We start from the raw sequence: 17,977 nt of genomic DNA, 5'->3' as shown, positions 1-17,977 counted from the left end.
CTGCCAAAGGTGGTGCATGCTCCACTTCCATTTGTAGACAAGTTTAAAACCGATATATTTTTCATCTCACAATAAAACACGACTTTGCATTTTATGCTATGGAAAAACTCAAAGGTTCCCACTTGTATCGTAACTTTATCATAATTTCTAAAGTACTGTATGTAATGTTATAGCTAAAAATAAGATGCAAGGGCTGCATTCAATATTTACCAGCTATATAAATACTTTCATTTATGCTTGAGGCACTATGATTATTCCAATACCTCTGTGGATAAAAAGGTTGCACAAAGGTTGACATTAGAACAAAATCTGGACCCTGCAGTACATAAAAGTGGGAAATTACCACAAACCTACACATCACTTTCAGAGGCCCTGACCTGGCTATCCAACATGCAAATTACAATCTTTACCATTCACTATCAATTTAATCAACAAAACAAGATGGAACATAAATGATGACAGAGGGAGCACTATATCCATTTAACATGCTGGAAAATGACCCAAAACTAAAGTAACTGAAATAATATAAGATTATTGTTATCCTTTACCTGGTTTAGGAGCTTTGGCAGCGGTATCACAACCTGAGACAGAAGCCGAGTCGTTCTGTGAATTTTCTGAGCTTGCAGCTGAAGAATCCACCAAGTTTTTCTTAACTTCTGTAACAATGGGAGATTTTGGTACATTCTTTTCACTATCCGTGGCAGCAATATGTTTCAAGTCTGATTGACAGACTTTAGTGGGTTCAGGTGGACCAGCCTCCCCGGAAGCAGAGTCCATCGGCTCTCCTGCGTACCAAAAAAAAACAAAACATTTTTATTCCATCAGTAGTTACACAGCATCAGCTCTGATACAAGATATCTGACAGTTACTGTTATTTGCAACATTAGACAAATGCTTTCCATGTAGGAAAAACTGTCTCACCCTCGTCCGGAGCAGCTGGCAACTCCCCATTGGAAATAAATTTGCTCATTTTCTTCAGGATTTTCTTGTGAGATTTAGAAGGCTGGAATTTCAGTGCATGACATCTTAAGAGAGAAAATAGTAAAATAATGTAAAAAAGGGTCATTTTGGGTGTACACGTCCACTCAAAGGCTTATATGCACTCATTACTGGCTGGGTAATAATTTCCTCGCTTTTGAGAGTAGGTTCAACATAATACTTTTTTTCTGCATAATTCATGTGTTTGACACTATCATCCTGCAGGAACCAAGAATTATGACTAATTTTTATCCACCTATACAAATTGTCAACCTCGGTGAAAAAATTACAACTGGTTCAAGTGCAGCAAAGAACGACCAAGTTCAGACCTGTTATCGATGATACAAACTAATCAAAATCTAGGCTTTCTCAGATTTACCCGGATGTTGTGGATGAATGTGACAAATGCAAAGGTTCCCCCTGCGATCTGGGCCACATGTTCTTTCTCCCGGATTGTTCTCATGTCCCGAATGATATACTTTTTGGTCTAACTACTTCTCAATTATGTCTTCTGTCTTGAACTTAAATTTGGAACCTTCTCAATTAATTGCTGTATTTGGTATCCACAACCCTACTTTGTTTTTTCAATTTGTCCATTTTCTTTCTTATAAGGAATAAAAAATAAATACAAAAAAAAGTGGGGCTGCTCATTTGGACTGTAATTTTTTACTTTGGTGCAATGCTTTGTCAGTATCACTGACTGTACAGATCTGTGTGTGATCACTGCAAGAGTCATTGATGCTTATATATATATATATATATATATATATATATATATATATATATATCTTTTTTTATTTCCTCTTTTGGCTCCAATAAAAAAAAAGAAAAAGAAAAAAAAAACTACAAAGGGCCTAAATACAAAAATAAATAAATAAAAAAACTGATCTAACTTCCTAAAGGGAGGCCAATTTGCTATCCCCCTGGAAAAAGAACAAGGCTCTAAACAGTGAAGCTTGGATGATATTTGAGTTAATGTCAATTAAAAAAAAATTCCTATGGGGGGGAAACCATATATCAAAACTTTGGGTGTGATGAAGTAGGCAAACATTAAGCTTCTAGAACATTTACACAAATCAGCAAAATCAACTCTAATAGGTTTTGTTGAACATAATTATGATTGTATATTGTGCTATGAAGCAAATCAATTTCATTATTATTATTTTTTTGTACATATTTAATTTCAATCAAAATAAAAAAAAAGTTTATAGTAATTGTAAAATATATTAATAAATGCATGTCCATGACGAAACCTTGTAAACGTTTCACTGGATCTGAGTAGAACACCAGAATATATAATAACAGATGATCCAAAATTTTAATAGTTAACCAAAACAGTTACCTGATAGTATACTGTGGACAGCATGTCTTCTTCATTATGGGCTTATAAACATATTTCCCACTTCTGAAAAAGAAAACAATGGCAATCTTCATTATTAAAGCAGCAATGTGTTAACTTGAGCCACTGAGGGTGTTAGAGCTACAACTATCATGTTTAAAACTCCTAAAGGCCTCTGGTAGCACTGCACAGTCGAAAAAATTAAACAGACTCCATGTTTGGAAATCTGATAAAAACAGCAGATCAGGACAATTCCCAAACAAGTTTACATGCATAACAATCAGATTGCCAATCTGCATTAACCTAATCTCGTTCAGATTACAACTTCATTCCAAACCTACAAAGTCAGATATTTCGACTGGCATGTTTATTGACATATTTGGAAGTCTGGTCACTTTTGTCCATGTAAAAAATGTTAAATTGGAGTTAAGTCAGCTGTTTGGGAGTATTTTTAAGTAAAAGATGTTAACAGAAGTAACAGAACCAACTTTCTTATAGAGGAACCTGGAACTGTCAAAAACACCCGACTGCAAGTTTACGTTTAGCAAAGTTGCCAAAAGGAGATAAAAAAAGGGAATTTCAACTGCATAGATCCAAGGGAAGAGTTCCCCTTTGTTTGCAAAAGTTATCAGAGAATATCTTCAAAACTTTTCATTACACACAACCTTTTTCTTAGTAATCCAATAAGCACTCGCTAAGGGAAAATACTAAAATATTAGTATTTCATGCTTGGGTTGGAAAAATCTGGTATCAGTGCATTTTTTAAAGATACAACAATAGGGGATAATAAAAATCCAAACAACACCAGCATAATTGGAAAGCAGACACCAACAAAGACACAAAAAAAAGCAAAAATATCGATGCACACCTTTCTTTTTTTGTCAAAATGTCTACAATTTGTAAAATTGAGTAAAACCTTTATTAGTTTAATTTAAACCACAACTAAAACAAAAGAAAAACATACCTTCTCCATCCCCGATCAATTAAATCTTGATAGTCTTGTACAGTCATATTATGAGACCACATTCCTGGGGAAAAAAAAAAACAGCTTTAAATGCCTCCAAATAAATATTTTGTAAAAAAGTTACAGCAAAACTTGATTTTGAAAGGATTCTACATTTTTATATTAAAACATGATAAAACAAGTGTATTGCATTTTACATTGATACCTATTATAAACAAAGATAGAAATACTTGTATGCAGTTTTATTTGGAAAAATTAGGGTAGAAAAACTAATTCATAAACCAAATTTTAAATGGTGTCAAATTCATTTCAAATTAGTCTGGCTGTTTAACAAAAGACAAAGCCCCCTATTAAAGAACTTCTTCAGTAAGTAGAATTGGGTGGAAAAAAATTGTAGCGTCTTAAATCAGATTTTCCTTAAGGATCCAGTCCCCATTTCCCACAGTGCTGAAAAGCCCCAGTGGAAACATACAAATCTGTTATTTGTAGCCACAGCAGATCTGCCAAAATCAGGGTCCTGACCTTATTTGCACACACAGCCACATGCACACTGTGCACAAACACAAACACTGATCTATGTGTCTGTACAGTCGGCTATCAGTTTACATCTGGAACAGCTAAGAGAACTGGCTGGATCATGGTTCACAACACACCCACATATCTGTAGTAAGTATAATGTTCCGTGTCCCGAGAGAATAGGGTTTAATTGGACTCCACAGAGAGGGGGAGAATAGAGCTTGATTCAACAGAGGAAAACTACCAAACACAACCAGCAAACATGAGATAAATTGCAAACGGATATGAAACCATGATTGCTGCAACCAAGCAGTGCTGCTTAACTGGATTGACTGGATAAATCATTTAAATACTGGAGGACAAGTTACTTTCGAAACATCCATCTCAAACATTGTTGCCAGGTCTCAAGAGAGACAAGAGCAGCCAGGTCTACAATAGAAACCTAAAACAAGACTTAAAGGTATAATGGGGGATTTTTTGCGAATTTTTGAATTTGCCCATTTCGCCCATTTCTCCTCGTGCACACTCTGTTTAAAAGTTTCTGTTCGCATCGCTCATTCAAGCTCACTTTCCAAAAGAACATTTGTAGTTTTTCCACTATGTCAGACTCTCAACCGGTAAGTGAAAATGAGCACGTAGGACGGCCTTAAATAAACATATCACCAGAATGATTGACCATTAGGAGGACCACTTATTTTGATGATCATCCGGAAAAAGAACATCCTCCACTATAGCTTTAATAACCAGCAGCTGCATTAGGAACAACTCATTTGATTTTTTTTTTTTTGGAATAATCTTTTAACCCTAAATTAATAAAAAAAAAAATTCTAAATTAGGAGATCAGATGATCCCCAGGTAAATCTGACAGCACTATAACAGATGGGTTATCAGATTTATTTTTATGGTAATTGTAGGGCTGCAACTAACAATTATTTTGCAAATTGATTAATCTGGCGATTATTTTTTCGATTAATCAATTAATAATTGGATAGCAAAAGGTTCCTTAAAGAAGATTTTTACTAAATTAAACCAAATGAAACTAAAATGTTTCCACTTGGGGAGTTCTTGATTGCACATTTTGATATAATTACTGCTTTAGTGGGTCATTCTTTCGGCCACAGGCATGTTTTACGGTCTCTACTCCATTTAACGATTAATCGATTACTAGAATAATTGACGATTAATTCAATAATCGATTAATCCAATTGTTTTAGCCCCATTTAATTGTTGAAAAAGGAACAGTTGTTGATCGGTGGCAGGAGCTTTGTGGTAGAAGGGTTGGCAATTCTGAATGTAACATAAGATATTATTGGCTCATTTGCACACATGAAGGCATATATTCATCCAGGTCACCATAGATAATATAATTATGGTACTGAAAGTACGAATTTCTATCCTTAACCACCAAAGAATGCTAAACTACATCATACAAAAAATTCTAACCACTTTTCTGAGAGAATCTAATGCATTTTTCATTCTCCACATTAAGTTGATGTCTGACATCATCAGACATGCTCAAAGAAGTTGGGCAAAGTATGATTACACTGTGCTTATCTGCATTTAGTCTTTCTTTAGATGGTGCACTGCATACCATATTGGCAAGGTTAGTTGTTTATGTAGGGCACAGTACAGTACAAGGACAATTCAAAGAGCTTTACATGAATTAGACAATAAAATAGAGGAACAATAAAAGAATAAAAGCAAATGAAGATCAACAGCATCAAACGCTGCACTGAGCTTCAATAATATGAGTACTGGGGTTCTTCCACAGTCTTAATTTATACAAATGATATTGAACACCTTAATCAGGGTAGTTTCAGTACTGTGGTTGGCACGGAAACCTGACTGAAAGTCCTCAAAGCAGCTGCTCATTGTTAAGAATGCATTTAACTATTGAAATACACCTTCTTCATTAATCTTCCTGCTGAAGGGGAGGTCTGAGATGGGCCTGTAGCTCTACAGGATTAATTCATCCAAGCTTCTCTTTTTTAACAACAGTTTGATAATTGCTGGTTTTTTTAAGCATGGTGGAAAACACCCGACATGAGGGATGTGTTTACGATTCGAATCAAATCAGTGTAAAACAGGTAAAGCCGTATTAACCTTTTAAACTGTGTAGTTAAGTAAACTTGTTCTTTTTAACAAGAAAAAATAGTCCGATGCAAAGTACAATCGAGGGCAACCCAGATGCATTACTGGTTACTGCACAGACCTGTGGATAGATATTATTACTGACCTAGATTTTCATATTATTTACAGTGTTTCTATTTTGAAAAAAAAACTATTTTATAGATTATACTGAAATGAGAGAGATGTCATTCAATTTCTTTTTTATTTATGTATGATTTTTTTCCGCCTTTTCCTTTCAATGGCTTCATCATATCTAGCATATGAAATCCAAAGTAAAGACTTAGTTTTTCTTTTGAATACCTTGTAATACTGTACATGAAACAGCCAGCATACCAAGTGACTCAAGCAGTTAAAGTAAAATTTTCAGATTTACAACTTTTGAAAAGTTTCGTAAACTTGTTGTACATCGCTATAACAGTAATTACAGTGCTTGTGTCCATCACATGAACAAAATCAATCCTCCCACATGTTTTTGAGTGAAAGGCTGCTTTCAGACCAGTAGAAAAACCCTCACCTGATTCATTATTTGGTCTTCGCTGTAGCATAACGAACACAAAAGCAGCAGATGTTGGAGTCTGCATTGCAGGGTGAGATGTGCTTTGTGTACAAAAGAACCCTTGATAACACCTCACCAATCACAGCAAGGGAAACAAAATCAACAGTGCACTGAGTAGAAAGATTGCTTGTACACAGCTATCTAATATTTACCACAGATTATTCCTGTGCTGATTAAGACTGATTGTATGCTCCCATCAGATATAAAAGCTTTATATGCAACATAACACACAGAACTTCAAAAAGTTTAAGAAATAAATGATGCAACCTGAAGACAAACTGACCTTGTGTCTTTACCTTTGGATATAAAGAAAATGTGCGTTTTATAAAAAGAATTACAAGTGTTTTAATGGATTCTGACTTCCTGGGGCTTTGCCATGCCTCCATGACGTAACCTACCCAGATTACAGCTCTTGGATTAGATTACAACCATCGTCTGCAGACTCTGTACCCAGTTAATCATTGACTGTGCTTCCTGAACCATAATTATAGAAAACCTAAGACATCCCACTGCCCCTTTACATCACCGTCATATATGTTTTACAATATCTTGAAAATAAAGCTCAATTTCAAACAGAGCTAATATGGTAGACTTTTTTTAACAATAGGGTCCAGGCTGAGAAATAGAAAAGAAAATACAAGAGTAGAGTTCAAGCGTAATAAACCAATTATACTCACATACCCACAAGTGTAAGAAATATTACAATCACAAAGAAGTGCTCGGCTGTGATATTTGACTGAATACTATATATTGCAATATTATCCAGATGTGCTTCCCAATAATATACTGATCAAATTAAATATACTTTCACTGATATTGATGCCTACATGATAAGTATGTATTTTTGAGACCATGTTCAAACTCAACATCCCAGAAACAATCATCACAACCAATATTATTGCAATACAATGCAATTAAAACAATGCAATTAATAACATACAATGAAATTGCATTGCATGGCCATAATGCTGTGCAGCCAAAATAGTTTTAAATTTTAAAGGGGTTGTGTCGATAATAATAATAATAATAATAATAATAATAATAATAATAATACAAATTTCAATACTAAGAAATAAAAAAATAGTATGACCTAAACATTTTTCAGATACATATCAGATCTTAAAACAGCAACAAAATTAAAACATTGGATAATGCACATACAGCAGACCGAAACTCAAAGCTGCAGTGTTACATTATGCTGCAGTCTGACATCAATACACTTGCCTACATTTGAGGACTGGACACCCCTGAGCTAGGCAATGCTAATATAAGGAACACAGCTCTTTAAATATATACTCTTCTGCGCGCCCCGCTAATATACAATATATATATATTTTTTTTTTTTCACTTCAATAAAAAAAAAATCCCAGCCAGCCGTAAAGTACCGGTCTATCTGGAAAATTTGTTTCACTTTACTTTACACCGAAACACTATCAACTGCCTTACCCACTCCAAGGCAAGGCACCCAAATGTTACCAATAAGACCGTTTAACCGTTTAAACTAAAAAAAAAAGGATCTTTAGCTAACATAAAAGCAATACCATATATCATGCAAATGTTTCTTTCACAGTAAGTTAGCTAGGCTACAGGATGCTAGCTGCTAAAAACTGAGCTAAGCTAACGCTCAAAAATGTATTCACTTTAGGGCTATTCAACAAATTTAAAATCTGTTGACATTTTAATATGTTAAACAGTATTAGTGCAACTATACCTAACCTTTCATCCTTTTCTAGCCTTTCATTTCAAGCGAGTATATGGTGCTGCTTGGTTAGCAAAAGCTACTTCAGGCTACATTGCCCAGCTCAGTTTCAACACATGTAACCAAACCTACCATGAGAAAAGTTTCCCTTTTCGTTTTTACAGTATCCGCAGCGGTAGCCATCATCTCCACCAAAATATTCAACTAAAGAATAAGAGCCGCTTAGTGCCATCCTTGCTATGTGGTGCACGGATGACAGCTGATCAGTCTAGTCAGAACATCCGGGTAACGAAGGCTCCGCCCACTGCGAGCTGTGCTGCGTTTAAAGACCTACAGTCTGGGTTGGTCAAAGGACATCCATTGCAGGAAATATAAGTTTTATATAGAAATTACTTCCATAATCTTTTTCAAAAGCAGATGTTTGATATGAGAACATTATTAACATGCAAATGTGATTTTTTTTTTTCATAATACAGCTTTGCATTTCAATACAAGACAAACTGAAATAAATTTTTGCAACGTAGGAAACTAAAAAGAATGTTGATTTGTACTCATCCCCTTAGATTAAGTGGATGAAATCCATTTACTAATAGGGTAACCTCTTTAAATGTAATTTAAACATATTTTATTTCAAGGGTTAAATACATTATTTGTCTGTGGCTTGTATTTCTTATATATATTCCATTTCCTTTTTATTTTAGTTTCGCAGAACTTTGTTCCGCTTTATCACGCAAAATTGTTATGTTTATAAAGTACATTTGGTCATAACATACATTGCGACTATATGGCTTTTGTTTCTGGTTGAAAACAAAGCACAAACTCATGATTTAAGAACTGTACACAATATTTATTAAATTATCTGTGCAAAGAAAACAGCAAAAAAAAAAAATCTAAACCAGGATTTTGCACAAACAACACTTGCAGTGATTTACAAAACAAAGGGAAAGTTCTAATGTAGAAAAATAAATTAGAAAATTACAGATGGGCCAATTGTTTTTTTCTTAAATTCCTTAATAAAAATGAGCTTGTACAGGGTAAACAAAGCTTTAGTTCATGTCTACATAGTGCATTTCTTTTTCACTTAAGCACTATGTATTTCTTTATGAATCATTTTTATATGCTAAAGCATCCAATTTAAATTCAAAGTTTTCAAAACTGGTTCATAAATGTAGGCGAATGTAAATCGAAGGTAATCACCTTACTTGTGTTTCCAAGTTTTCTGCACTGATAAATTCAATTCAAACAAGCGATGAAGGAGCAGCTAGAAAGTTGACTTTATGCCTTATGACACAAACCTCAAACTTTTTTTTTTTTTAGACATTTGTTGAGAGATTTTCTAATTCAGATTTCCCTGCGGGACAGGGATGTTCTCGTGGAGATATTTCATGCTGCCTTGTTCGGAGAAGTTTGCCACCGTGTGTCCCTCCCCTCGAAGGACCCATTTTGTTGTGAGAAGCCCCTCCAAACCCACTGGTCCCCTGGCATGGATCCTTGCGGTGCTGATGCCGACCTCAGCTCCTGCAGAATTTAAAATGAAAATAAAACATTTGGAAAATCAATTATTTTGCAACTTTAAGCTTGCCTTATACGTTGCTTACCCAGACCAAAGCGGTATCCATCAGCAAAGCGAGAGCTGGCATTCCAGAACACACAGGCGCTGTCCACCTGCTGCAGGAACTGCTCAGCTGTTTCCTCATTTTCTGTGACAATGACATCAGTGTGGGAGCTGCCATATTTATGAATGTGGTCCACTGCCTCCTGCATGCTGTCTACCACCTCAATACAGCACTCTAAGTCCCCGTACTCTGTGCGAAGAGACTTCACCTCGGATGGGCTAAAAGTTAAATAAGATGCAAACCGAGGACCTGCATGGATCTTTACCTGAAAGACAAAGATAACCAATATAACAGCACTCCAACCTGTCAAACATGAAGTTCTACAGGCTTTTCAACTTCCTATTTAAAGCCAATATCACTGTGAGAATAGATTTCTTACTTGTTCTGTTCTCAGCATATCGATGATCTGATCGAATAAAGGAGTACGCAGTAGATCTCTGTGAATAAGGAGGGTCTCCATGGCATTGCAGGCTGCAGGGTAGTCACATTTGGAGTCCTTAACTAGAACAACAGATGGTGTGTATGATTATTTAGAATTTCTTAACTGCACAGAGAGATTTATTACCACTAGTAAGTGTACTAAGTTATAAAAAAGATAAAGTTAAACTAATGGTTTCGTGAAGGTATTCACATTTTTACTTTTGATGACAACCATGAACTAACATGTATTTTATTGAAATTCTATGTAACAATCAACACAGAATGGTGTAGAATTTTATACTGCATAATTTTTAAAAGAAATATATCAAGTGTGATGTGCATCAATATCCACTCACCTAGTTAATACTCCTAACTAAGCAAATGTTTTCAGATCTATTGTTTAAACAGAGTCCATCTATGTGCATTAATTTTCAGCATAAACACAGCTGATTTGTAAACCTAAAAGGATTGTTAGACACCATTAGAGGGGGAAAAAAAAACAAAGCGAAGACCAAGAAATAATGCAGACAGGTCAGACAAAAGGTGTGGGGAAGTGTACAGCAGGCTTAGATTATAAAACTATGCCCCATACTTTAAACAACAAAGTATCAATCCATGAACTGAAAGTGGAAAAGAATTACTAGAAATCTACTAAGAGAATACCATCCCCCTTTAATGATTGGCCAAAATTAGGATTAACCAGACAAGCATCCAACAGGCCTGCTAACCCTGGAGGAGCTTCAGAAATCCTCAGCACAGGTGGACTAATCTGTAAAGAGGAAACCATCACTTTAGTGGCCTTTGTAGATGAATAGCAAAAGGAAAACCATTGTTAAAAAAAAAATCCTAAAGGCCATCTAGGAGGGCAGCAAATACAGATATCCCGAATATGCACTTCTTCACGTTGAGCAGTAAAGTCCCAATAAAAATACATGTTACCTTCCTGTAGACAGAATTTGCAACAGTCCAAGGAAAAACCTGTCCATAACACCTGGTTTATACAACAGCTTGTGCAAAATCACAGAGAGAATTATCAGTTCTATGTAGGTCATACATACCAACATCAATAGCTTTGTCTATGCTGGCTTCACTGTCAATGTAGACATGACAGATACCCTCACTGTGGCCCAACACAGGAATGCCCTTAGCTGCCCTTTGAATCTCTCGGACCAGCTCGGAGGAACCCCTCGGAATGATCAGGTCAATCATTTTGTCCAACTTGCAGAGATCCTCTACCTCTTCGCGTGTGCTCACCTTCAATTATAAAATGATATATTTTAGTGCAAGTAAAACATTTATTAGGGGACCAAATCTCCAATGAGTCTTACCAGCTGAATGGCATCAGCTACGCCATGAACTGAGAGCGCTTCCTGAGTGAGTTGGTGTAGGATTTTGTTGGTATTTGATGCTTCTTTGCCACCTTTAAGAAGCAAAGCGTTTCCACTGGCAATGGCCAGGGCTGCCACCTACAATGATTTTTTTAACATATGATTGCTTAGATTTATTTATCAACCGGAAGTATAAAGAAAATCAAAAGGCTTCAAGTGGTTATAGGACTGTTCTACCTGCGGAAGGCAATCAGGACGTGACTCAAAGATGACCAGCAGGACCCCGATGGGAACTGTGATCTGTTCCAGCTCTAGGTTGTTAGCCACCCTGGTCCTCCTCAGCACTCGGCCCACGCTATTCCCGGATGACACGGCAAGCTGACGGAGGCCGATAGCAAGGCTGTTCAGCTTAGCATTCGACAGACTGAGGCGATTGATCAGAGGCTGTGACAAACGACCTGTATGCAGACAGAGAAAAAAAAAAATTAAGCTGAAAATGCAAATTCAACATGCTCCAATTATTAAAATTAAATCCACATTCATTTTAGGTTCTTTTTAAATGCATCAAAACTAACTCCCTCCATTTTGTTGTACTGTATGAACACAACAAGGTAAACTTTAATGCCAAATTTTAGAATAACATCAAATTCAGACAAAGATTATGAAAAAACTTAAATTTTCCCAAGCTTTAAAACTATTTAGTATACCAGTCTGTGTTTGAGCTTTCTAAGGAAAAAGAAATTGGCTATGGCAGGTCAAACATAAAAAAGGCTGAGGTTTTGGGCTAGGAAATGATAGATCAGTGCATCTCTGATCAAAACATATAATTTTTCTTCCAAAACCAGCAGCAATAACCTCTACCTGATGCTGTTGCTATCTCCATGTCTCTTCTGTTGGCACTTAGAATCTCTTCCTTCTTTTCTGTAAGCAGATCAGCAAGGTAGCAGATGATTTCTCCTCTCTGCAAAAACATAAATAAAAAAGGCAAAAATATTATGATTTAACAAAAGCAAACTATAACCAACATAGTAAACTACAATATCTCCTCATTTCAGGTCATACTTTTTAAACCCACACACCTGTTCAGTAAGTAGAGAGGCCAGTGTCCGCCCAGCATGCCGGGCCATCTCCGTCTGCTGCTCCACAGTTGGTCCTGACAAGATAAGTAAATTCATACAAGTTAAATACGAGTGGACATTTAAAAACAATAATGGAATATGCAATACCATGTGTTCTCAACAAGTACCTGCAGGTTTGACCTCGGAAAAAAAGGTGCCAATTTTTTTCCCCTCTACGATGTCTGTGATGACGTGTCCGGTGACTTTAGGGTCTGTGCCGTTGGCGATGACCACAGAGGTCCCTCCTTGAAGAGCCCAAAGAGCTGCTTTCACCTGAAAGCATCATATCATTATCATGTTCAAAGCTTAGATCCTCCTGTATAAAAAGTAGAGATAACATTGTCTGCAGCACTAACCTTGGCCTCCATGCCACCGATGCCAACTCTGGATTTTGTCCCGTAGGTGATTGACTGCTGGTCCCCGGGGTAGAAAATATCGATGAGCTTAGCATCGTCTGTTCCTGGAGGACTGTCATATAAACCTGCCGGGTACAAACAACAGCTTATACAGAAAGCACTGACTCACACACGGCTGTGCAATAAATGAATATCTATCAGCATTGATATCTGATTAATATCAATACAAAATATGTCTGATAAAATGTTCAATAAATCCGCTGATCTCCGATCTAGAACCACAGGGAGATTTAGCTTCTCAACCTCTGAGAGCCAAACCAAGCTAAAGTAGTAAAGCCTATTTTCAAAGGTTATGTTTTAAAAGGGTTACAGTTTAAATTTGGGCATTTTCCAAATAGGTAAAAAAAAAATACTATCAGTAAATATCGATCTTAGCCGATAAGAAAGGTTTATAACGTGGTAAATTTTTCAGCCATATTACATTTTACATTAACGTCACATTTTCTTCTTCACTCTACCTTGAACATCAGACAGAGCGATGAGAAGATCAGCTTTCATCTCAACAGCCAGCCGAGCAGACAAGCTGTCATTATCTTTTATGCTAATGACCTAAAAGACAAAAACAAACGTATTCATCTGACACATAAGACTTAAAAATTAAACATCTGTTCAGCATCAACAAATTCAGCCACATTATGAAAACAGAACATTCAACTAATGCTGATGAATATTTCAATACGACTCAAAAGATTAATATTAATGGTCATTTTGAGGTTGACAAGCATGCAGACAATGTTTACGTTAGTGGTCCGACTTCACAATGATCCACCAATCCCAGCATGCCCAACACACAGTACCCACATTTACCCCCTGCAGGTCACTGTTGGGAACAGGGGGCGGCACAACGGCGTCGTTGGTGTTGATGATAGGCACGATGTTCATCCGGAGTAGTTCGTGTAGCGTGCTGTTCAGGTTACGGCGTTTCTGCTCATCGTGAAAATCCAGGTTGGTGACCAAAATCTTTAGAAGTAGACCAAAAAAAAAAAATCTATTTTATGAAACTCTTGTTTTTTTTTATTTGAGTTTGGTTTTACTCTGAAACAAAAGCCAAAAACATACTTGTGCGGTGCAGATGCTGTACTGGGTGAACATCGCTTCATACAGAGCCATCAAACCACTTTGTCCAGCGGCTGCACATGCTCGGGCCTCCAACACTGGAACTGACTGAATCAAAAAAAATTATTAAAGAATAAAAATCTAATGTTTAGAGAAAATACGAAATATCTAAATAGGTGAAATGTATCTTCTGGTCATAAAGCACATTATTTACCATGTCTTTGAGTTGGTTCTGTCCAGAGTGCAACGCTTGTCTGACACTCTGCGACAACAGAATCTCATGTCTCAGCCGCTGCTTCCCAAACGCCACAGCGCCACTAGTAACAATCATCATCTCTCTGCCTTGATTCTGTAACACTGCCACCTTGTGGTAGACACAAACCACCACATTAAAGTTTAGATTTCAAAGAGATTCTCCACTAAAAAGGTTTGTAACATGTCAGCAGTTTCACCTGCTCTACTATTGAGGCCAGCCGCCCCAGCGCCAGGCCACATTCATCCCCTCGCGTGACTACAGCACTCCCCAGCTTCACCACAATGCGCTTGGCCTGCTTCAACTCACTGCGGTGAGCAAACGATTTCCCATGGGGACGTGGGAGCAAAACTGCAGGGAGTGATAGACACATTTCAACACTTAAAAGATAAGCAGTATAAGGGAACATTTTAATGGGTTTAAATTCTAGCATGAAAAGTAAAGCAATGTGGGGAGATTCATGGCTGATGCTGATATCTAGGAATCAGAACAAACAATTAGATGACTGAAATGAAGAGAATTTCTTAACAGCTCCGTATCTTGATTTTTATCCTGGACCAAATTTTAATAAATTTTCCTAGCAGACTGCTACACAAGACGTTTAGTCTGTGCTATCATTACATAGGGACAGAAATCTATCTAGCTTATAAAACTGTAGCTACCTTTTCTGAGAGCAAGTCCCAGTCAGATCTCACTGCTTTACTAATGCATCAATATTTATGTTTACATGAATTACTTTGCTTCAAGGCTTCAGTTAAACACCCCTCAATCCCACCCTACATCATTATCACTCTCACATCCCCAACACACCCAGAAAACAACAAGATGGAAATAAACATCAGATTTTAATATTAGTCTGTGTTTAATTCTAGGACTAAAAAACAAAACTGTTGCTAATTCCTATATATCCCTATATTACTCCCTGTATTTCTACAGCTGATTTTTTAGATCTTTAACCAAGAATCGCAAAACAACTAGCTGACTTTAATATAAGACATGCCTGCAGTTCTTTAATGAACAAAACAGTGTAGTTTCAGTGATCCACATTTTACATATTCGACTGACCTAGCTACTCTGTGCTGCTATGATGGTTACAGACTCCATTTTCAAGATGCACATTTCAAGAAAAAAGACATGTCAATCAGATATGAAGTTATTTAGATTTTCTTTTGCGTTCGTCGGTAGAGTAAGAATGAGATGCTGGATACATCCATCCATCCATCCATCCATCCACCCATCCATCCATCCATCTTCTTCTGCTTATCCGGGTCGCGTCACTGGGGTAGCAACTTCAGTAGGGAGGCCCAGACGTCCCTCTCCCCAGCCACTTGGACCAGCTCGTCCAGGGGAATCCCAAGGCGCTCCCAGGCCAGACGAGAAACATAGTCCCTCAAGCGTGTCCTGGGACGTGCCTGGAACACCTCACGTCCAGGAGGCATCCTAATCAGATGCCCGAGCCACCTCAACTGGCTCCTCTCGATGTGGAGGAGCAGCGGCTTTACTCTGAGTCCTCCCCGGATGACTGAGCTCCTCACCCCATCTCTAAGGAGATTCTGCATACAAGCGGCTGAAATGAGTTTTCTCCGTAGTGTGTCTGGGCTCTCCCTTAGAGGTAGGGTGAGGAGCAGCCGGGGATGACTCAGAGTAGAGCCGCTGCTGAGGTGGCTCGGGCATCTGATTAGGATGCCTCCTGGACGTCTCCCTGGTGAGGTGCACGTCCCACCGAGAGGAGGCCCAGGGGGAGACCCTGGACACGCTGGAGGGACTATGTTTCTTGGCTGGCCTGGGAGCGCCTTGGGATTCCCCCGGAGGAGCTGGCCCAAGTGGCTGGGGAGAGGGACATCTGGGACTCCCTATTGAAGTTACTACCCCAGCGACCTGACACCGGATAAGTGGAAGAAGATGGATGGATGGAGGGATGGATGGACGGTAGAGCAATCAGACAATATTTCAAAATATCAGAATTATGCATGTGTACATAAGAATATATGGCATATATGTATGTATGTATGTATGTATAGGTAAGGCTGTAAAGGTGAAACCTTCAGAAATAACAGATGCAGGAATGAATAGAAGGTTAACAACAATAAAGTGACCTTAATATTGCAGTTGAATTTCATAATATATCAGACTGCACAGAACTCTGGGTTGAAGATGTCTGTCTCTGGCACCTGTACATCAACTTACATTTAGCCTGGGAGTACTTTCTGACAGAGACTGGACAGAGGTTGGACTGCCGGATCCTGGATGGCAGGCGAGAGCACAGAGCCAGCCTGGCAAACATGTCGCCAACTCCTGAAGATCTGCAAGCATGATCACACAAATCAATAATGTGGGGTTACAGTGACAGGGGAACAACCTCCACACTGGAAAACATGCAAATCTAGATAAGTATTTTATTTCTTTTAAAAAAAGTGCATTTGTTCTTGGACTGAGGAGGTAAAAGAGACACTTTGCCAATGGAACAAGACAATTTACACTTAAAATAAGAAAACACAATTGCATTGTCTCATTTGAAGTGCATATTGTCTAATTTTATGAGTAAAAATGCTCATTCCATTGGCAAACTATCTCATTTACCTACTCTTAATTTAAGACATTTTTCCAGTGCAATGAGATGAGCTGCATTTTTATCCGGATATTGGCTGCAGAAAAGTCGATCTATGCACCAATAAACAAAAAATGTTAAAAACAAGTCTAACACTAGTAGAAAACAAACAATAAGCTTCATTAAGTTCTGCTTCCTCTGAAGTTTGCCTTCCTCTCCATGATGTTAACGTTGTTATCAGAAGTTGACACACTGACCCAGAGAAGGTGCTGTAAACACTGAGCTATCAAACAGAAATACCCAGCACTACAGTGGATGTTTCCACAAATAAACCTTCAACTATATTATTCATTCATACTCTGATAAATATGACTGAACTGCCGTTTAAAAATACAGCTAATGTCAATGCGAACTTGAAGCTAGCTAATATTAGCTAGCTTTAGCCACAGTTAGCAGCCGTTTGGAGACATTTTACAACAGAAGAACATTATTTTTTTAAGCATAAAGAGCTTTTACCTGACAGAGCAAAGGGTTAGTAAACAAACCGACACTACAGTGGTCTGCAAAGAGGGGACACGTAGTCAGTCAGGCAGGCAGGCAGGCTGTTTTCTGCCACATCCACAGCCCACGTTGTTTGGGAAGAGGAGTGGAAAGTAAGCTATTCACCAAAGCTGTCTACGTCAGAAATCCTGCTACGTTCACATAGAGAGTCAGAAAAGTACGTTTTTACTACGCTGAAATTAAAGTTATAGGATGGCGTCTGTTAATACGAGCCATTACAATCAGAGGAGCTAAATATAAAAAAGTGAATTAAAGTAATATATAATATTACCAATTAATATCACCAGCTATAAAAAAAAAAAGCTCGAAGCTTACGTTTCAAATTACCCTTAATTAAGAAAAAGGTCACAAAGAAAGTCATTGAAAAGAAACAGTTTTATAAAATTTTAGCAATAATTTTAATTTAGTCAGATTAAATAAAAAATGTAATTTAACTAGAATTATTAACCCATTATAGGGCACTCATTGAAAAACCTTGA

General features: G+C 37.5%; 2 protein-coding genes across 5 annotated transcripts in view; both read right to left on the bottom strand.

Moving 5' to 3' along the window:
• The window catches only part of LOC119789671 (arginyl-tRNA--protein transferase 1), a 70,863-nt gene extending 62,382 nt beyond the window's left edge, over positions 1–8,481 (bottom strand). For all 3 annotated transcript variants that reach the window (XM_038294672.1, XM_038294670.1, XM_038294671.1), the window contains exons 1-5: positions 8,315–8,481; positions 3,282–3,345; positions 2,321–2,383; positions 922–1,025; positions 549–785 (exon numbers count right to left, since the gene is read on the bottom strand). In XM_038294672.1, the coding sequence (XP_038150600.1) occupies positions 549–785; positions 922–1,025; positions 2,321–2,383; positions 3,282–3,345; positions 8,315–8,414 (568 nt within the window). In that variant the 5' untranslated portion in view covers positions 8,415–8,481. The remainder of the gene's footprint in view (positions 1–548; positions 786–921; positions 1,026–2,320; positions 2,384–3,281; positions 3,346–8,314) is intronic.
• A 947-nt stretch (positions 8,482–9,428) lies between these two features.
• On the bottom strand, positions 9,429–17,586 carry LOC119789670 (delta-1-pyrroline-5-carboxylate synthase-like). Of its 2 annotated transcripts, none has more exons than XM_038294668.1 (17): positions 17,454–17,586; positions 16,577–16,692; positions 14,589–14,740; positions 14,351–14,500; positions 14,140–14,244; positions 13,882–14,040; positions 13,539–13,629; positions 13,021–13,145; positions 12,793–12,937; positions 12,626–12,699; positions 12,408–12,507; positions 11,784–12,004; positions 11,547–11,684; positions 11,277–11,472; positions 10,178–10,299; positions 9,781–10,063; positions 9,429–9,700 (listed from the first exon to the last, which is right to left on the bottom strand). In XM_038294668.1, exons 2-17 carry the CDS (start codon positions 16,671–16,673, stop codon positions 9,519–9,521), a joined length of 2,340 nt encoding a protein of 779 aa, XP_038150596.1. In that variant the 5' UTR covers positions 16,674–16,692; positions 17,454–17,586; the 3' UTR covers positions 9,429–9,518. The 2 variants fall into 2 exon arrangements, with proteins under 2 accessions (XP_038150596.1, XP_038150597.1); XM_038294669.1 differs by having other exon boundaries at positions 13,888–14,040.
• Positions 17,587–17,977: the final 391 nt, after the last annotated feature.

Source organism: Cyprinodon tularosa, unplaced genomic scaffold (genome assembly GCF_016077235.1).
Source record: "Cyprinodon tularosa strain WSP-4 unplaced genomic scaffold, ASM1607723v1 ctg343, whole genome shotgun sequence".
Taxonomy (NCBI): Eukaryota; Metazoa; Chordata; class Actinopteri; order Cyprinodontiformes; family Cyprinodontidae; genus Cyprinodon; species Cyprinodon tularosa.
Note: the sequence above shows the minus strand (reverse complement) of the source record. Positions and strands in the feature narration are given on the sequence as shown.

Excerpts from the sequence above, each read along its gene's own strand:
- LOC119789670 (XM_038294668.1), bottom strand. The coding sequence starts at position 16,673 with ATGTTTGCCAGGCTGGCTCTGTGCTCTCGCCTGCCATCCAGGATCCGG. Across the intron at positions 14,501-14,588 it reads TGGCCTCAATAGTAGAGCAG|GTGGCAGTGTTACAGAATCA; the intron begins GTGAAACTGCTG and ends GTCTACCACAAG. Across the intron at positions 11,473-11,546 it reads TAGCTGATGCCATTCAGCTG|GTGAGCACACGCGAAGAGGT; the intron begins GTAAGACTCATT and ends TTATAATTGAAG.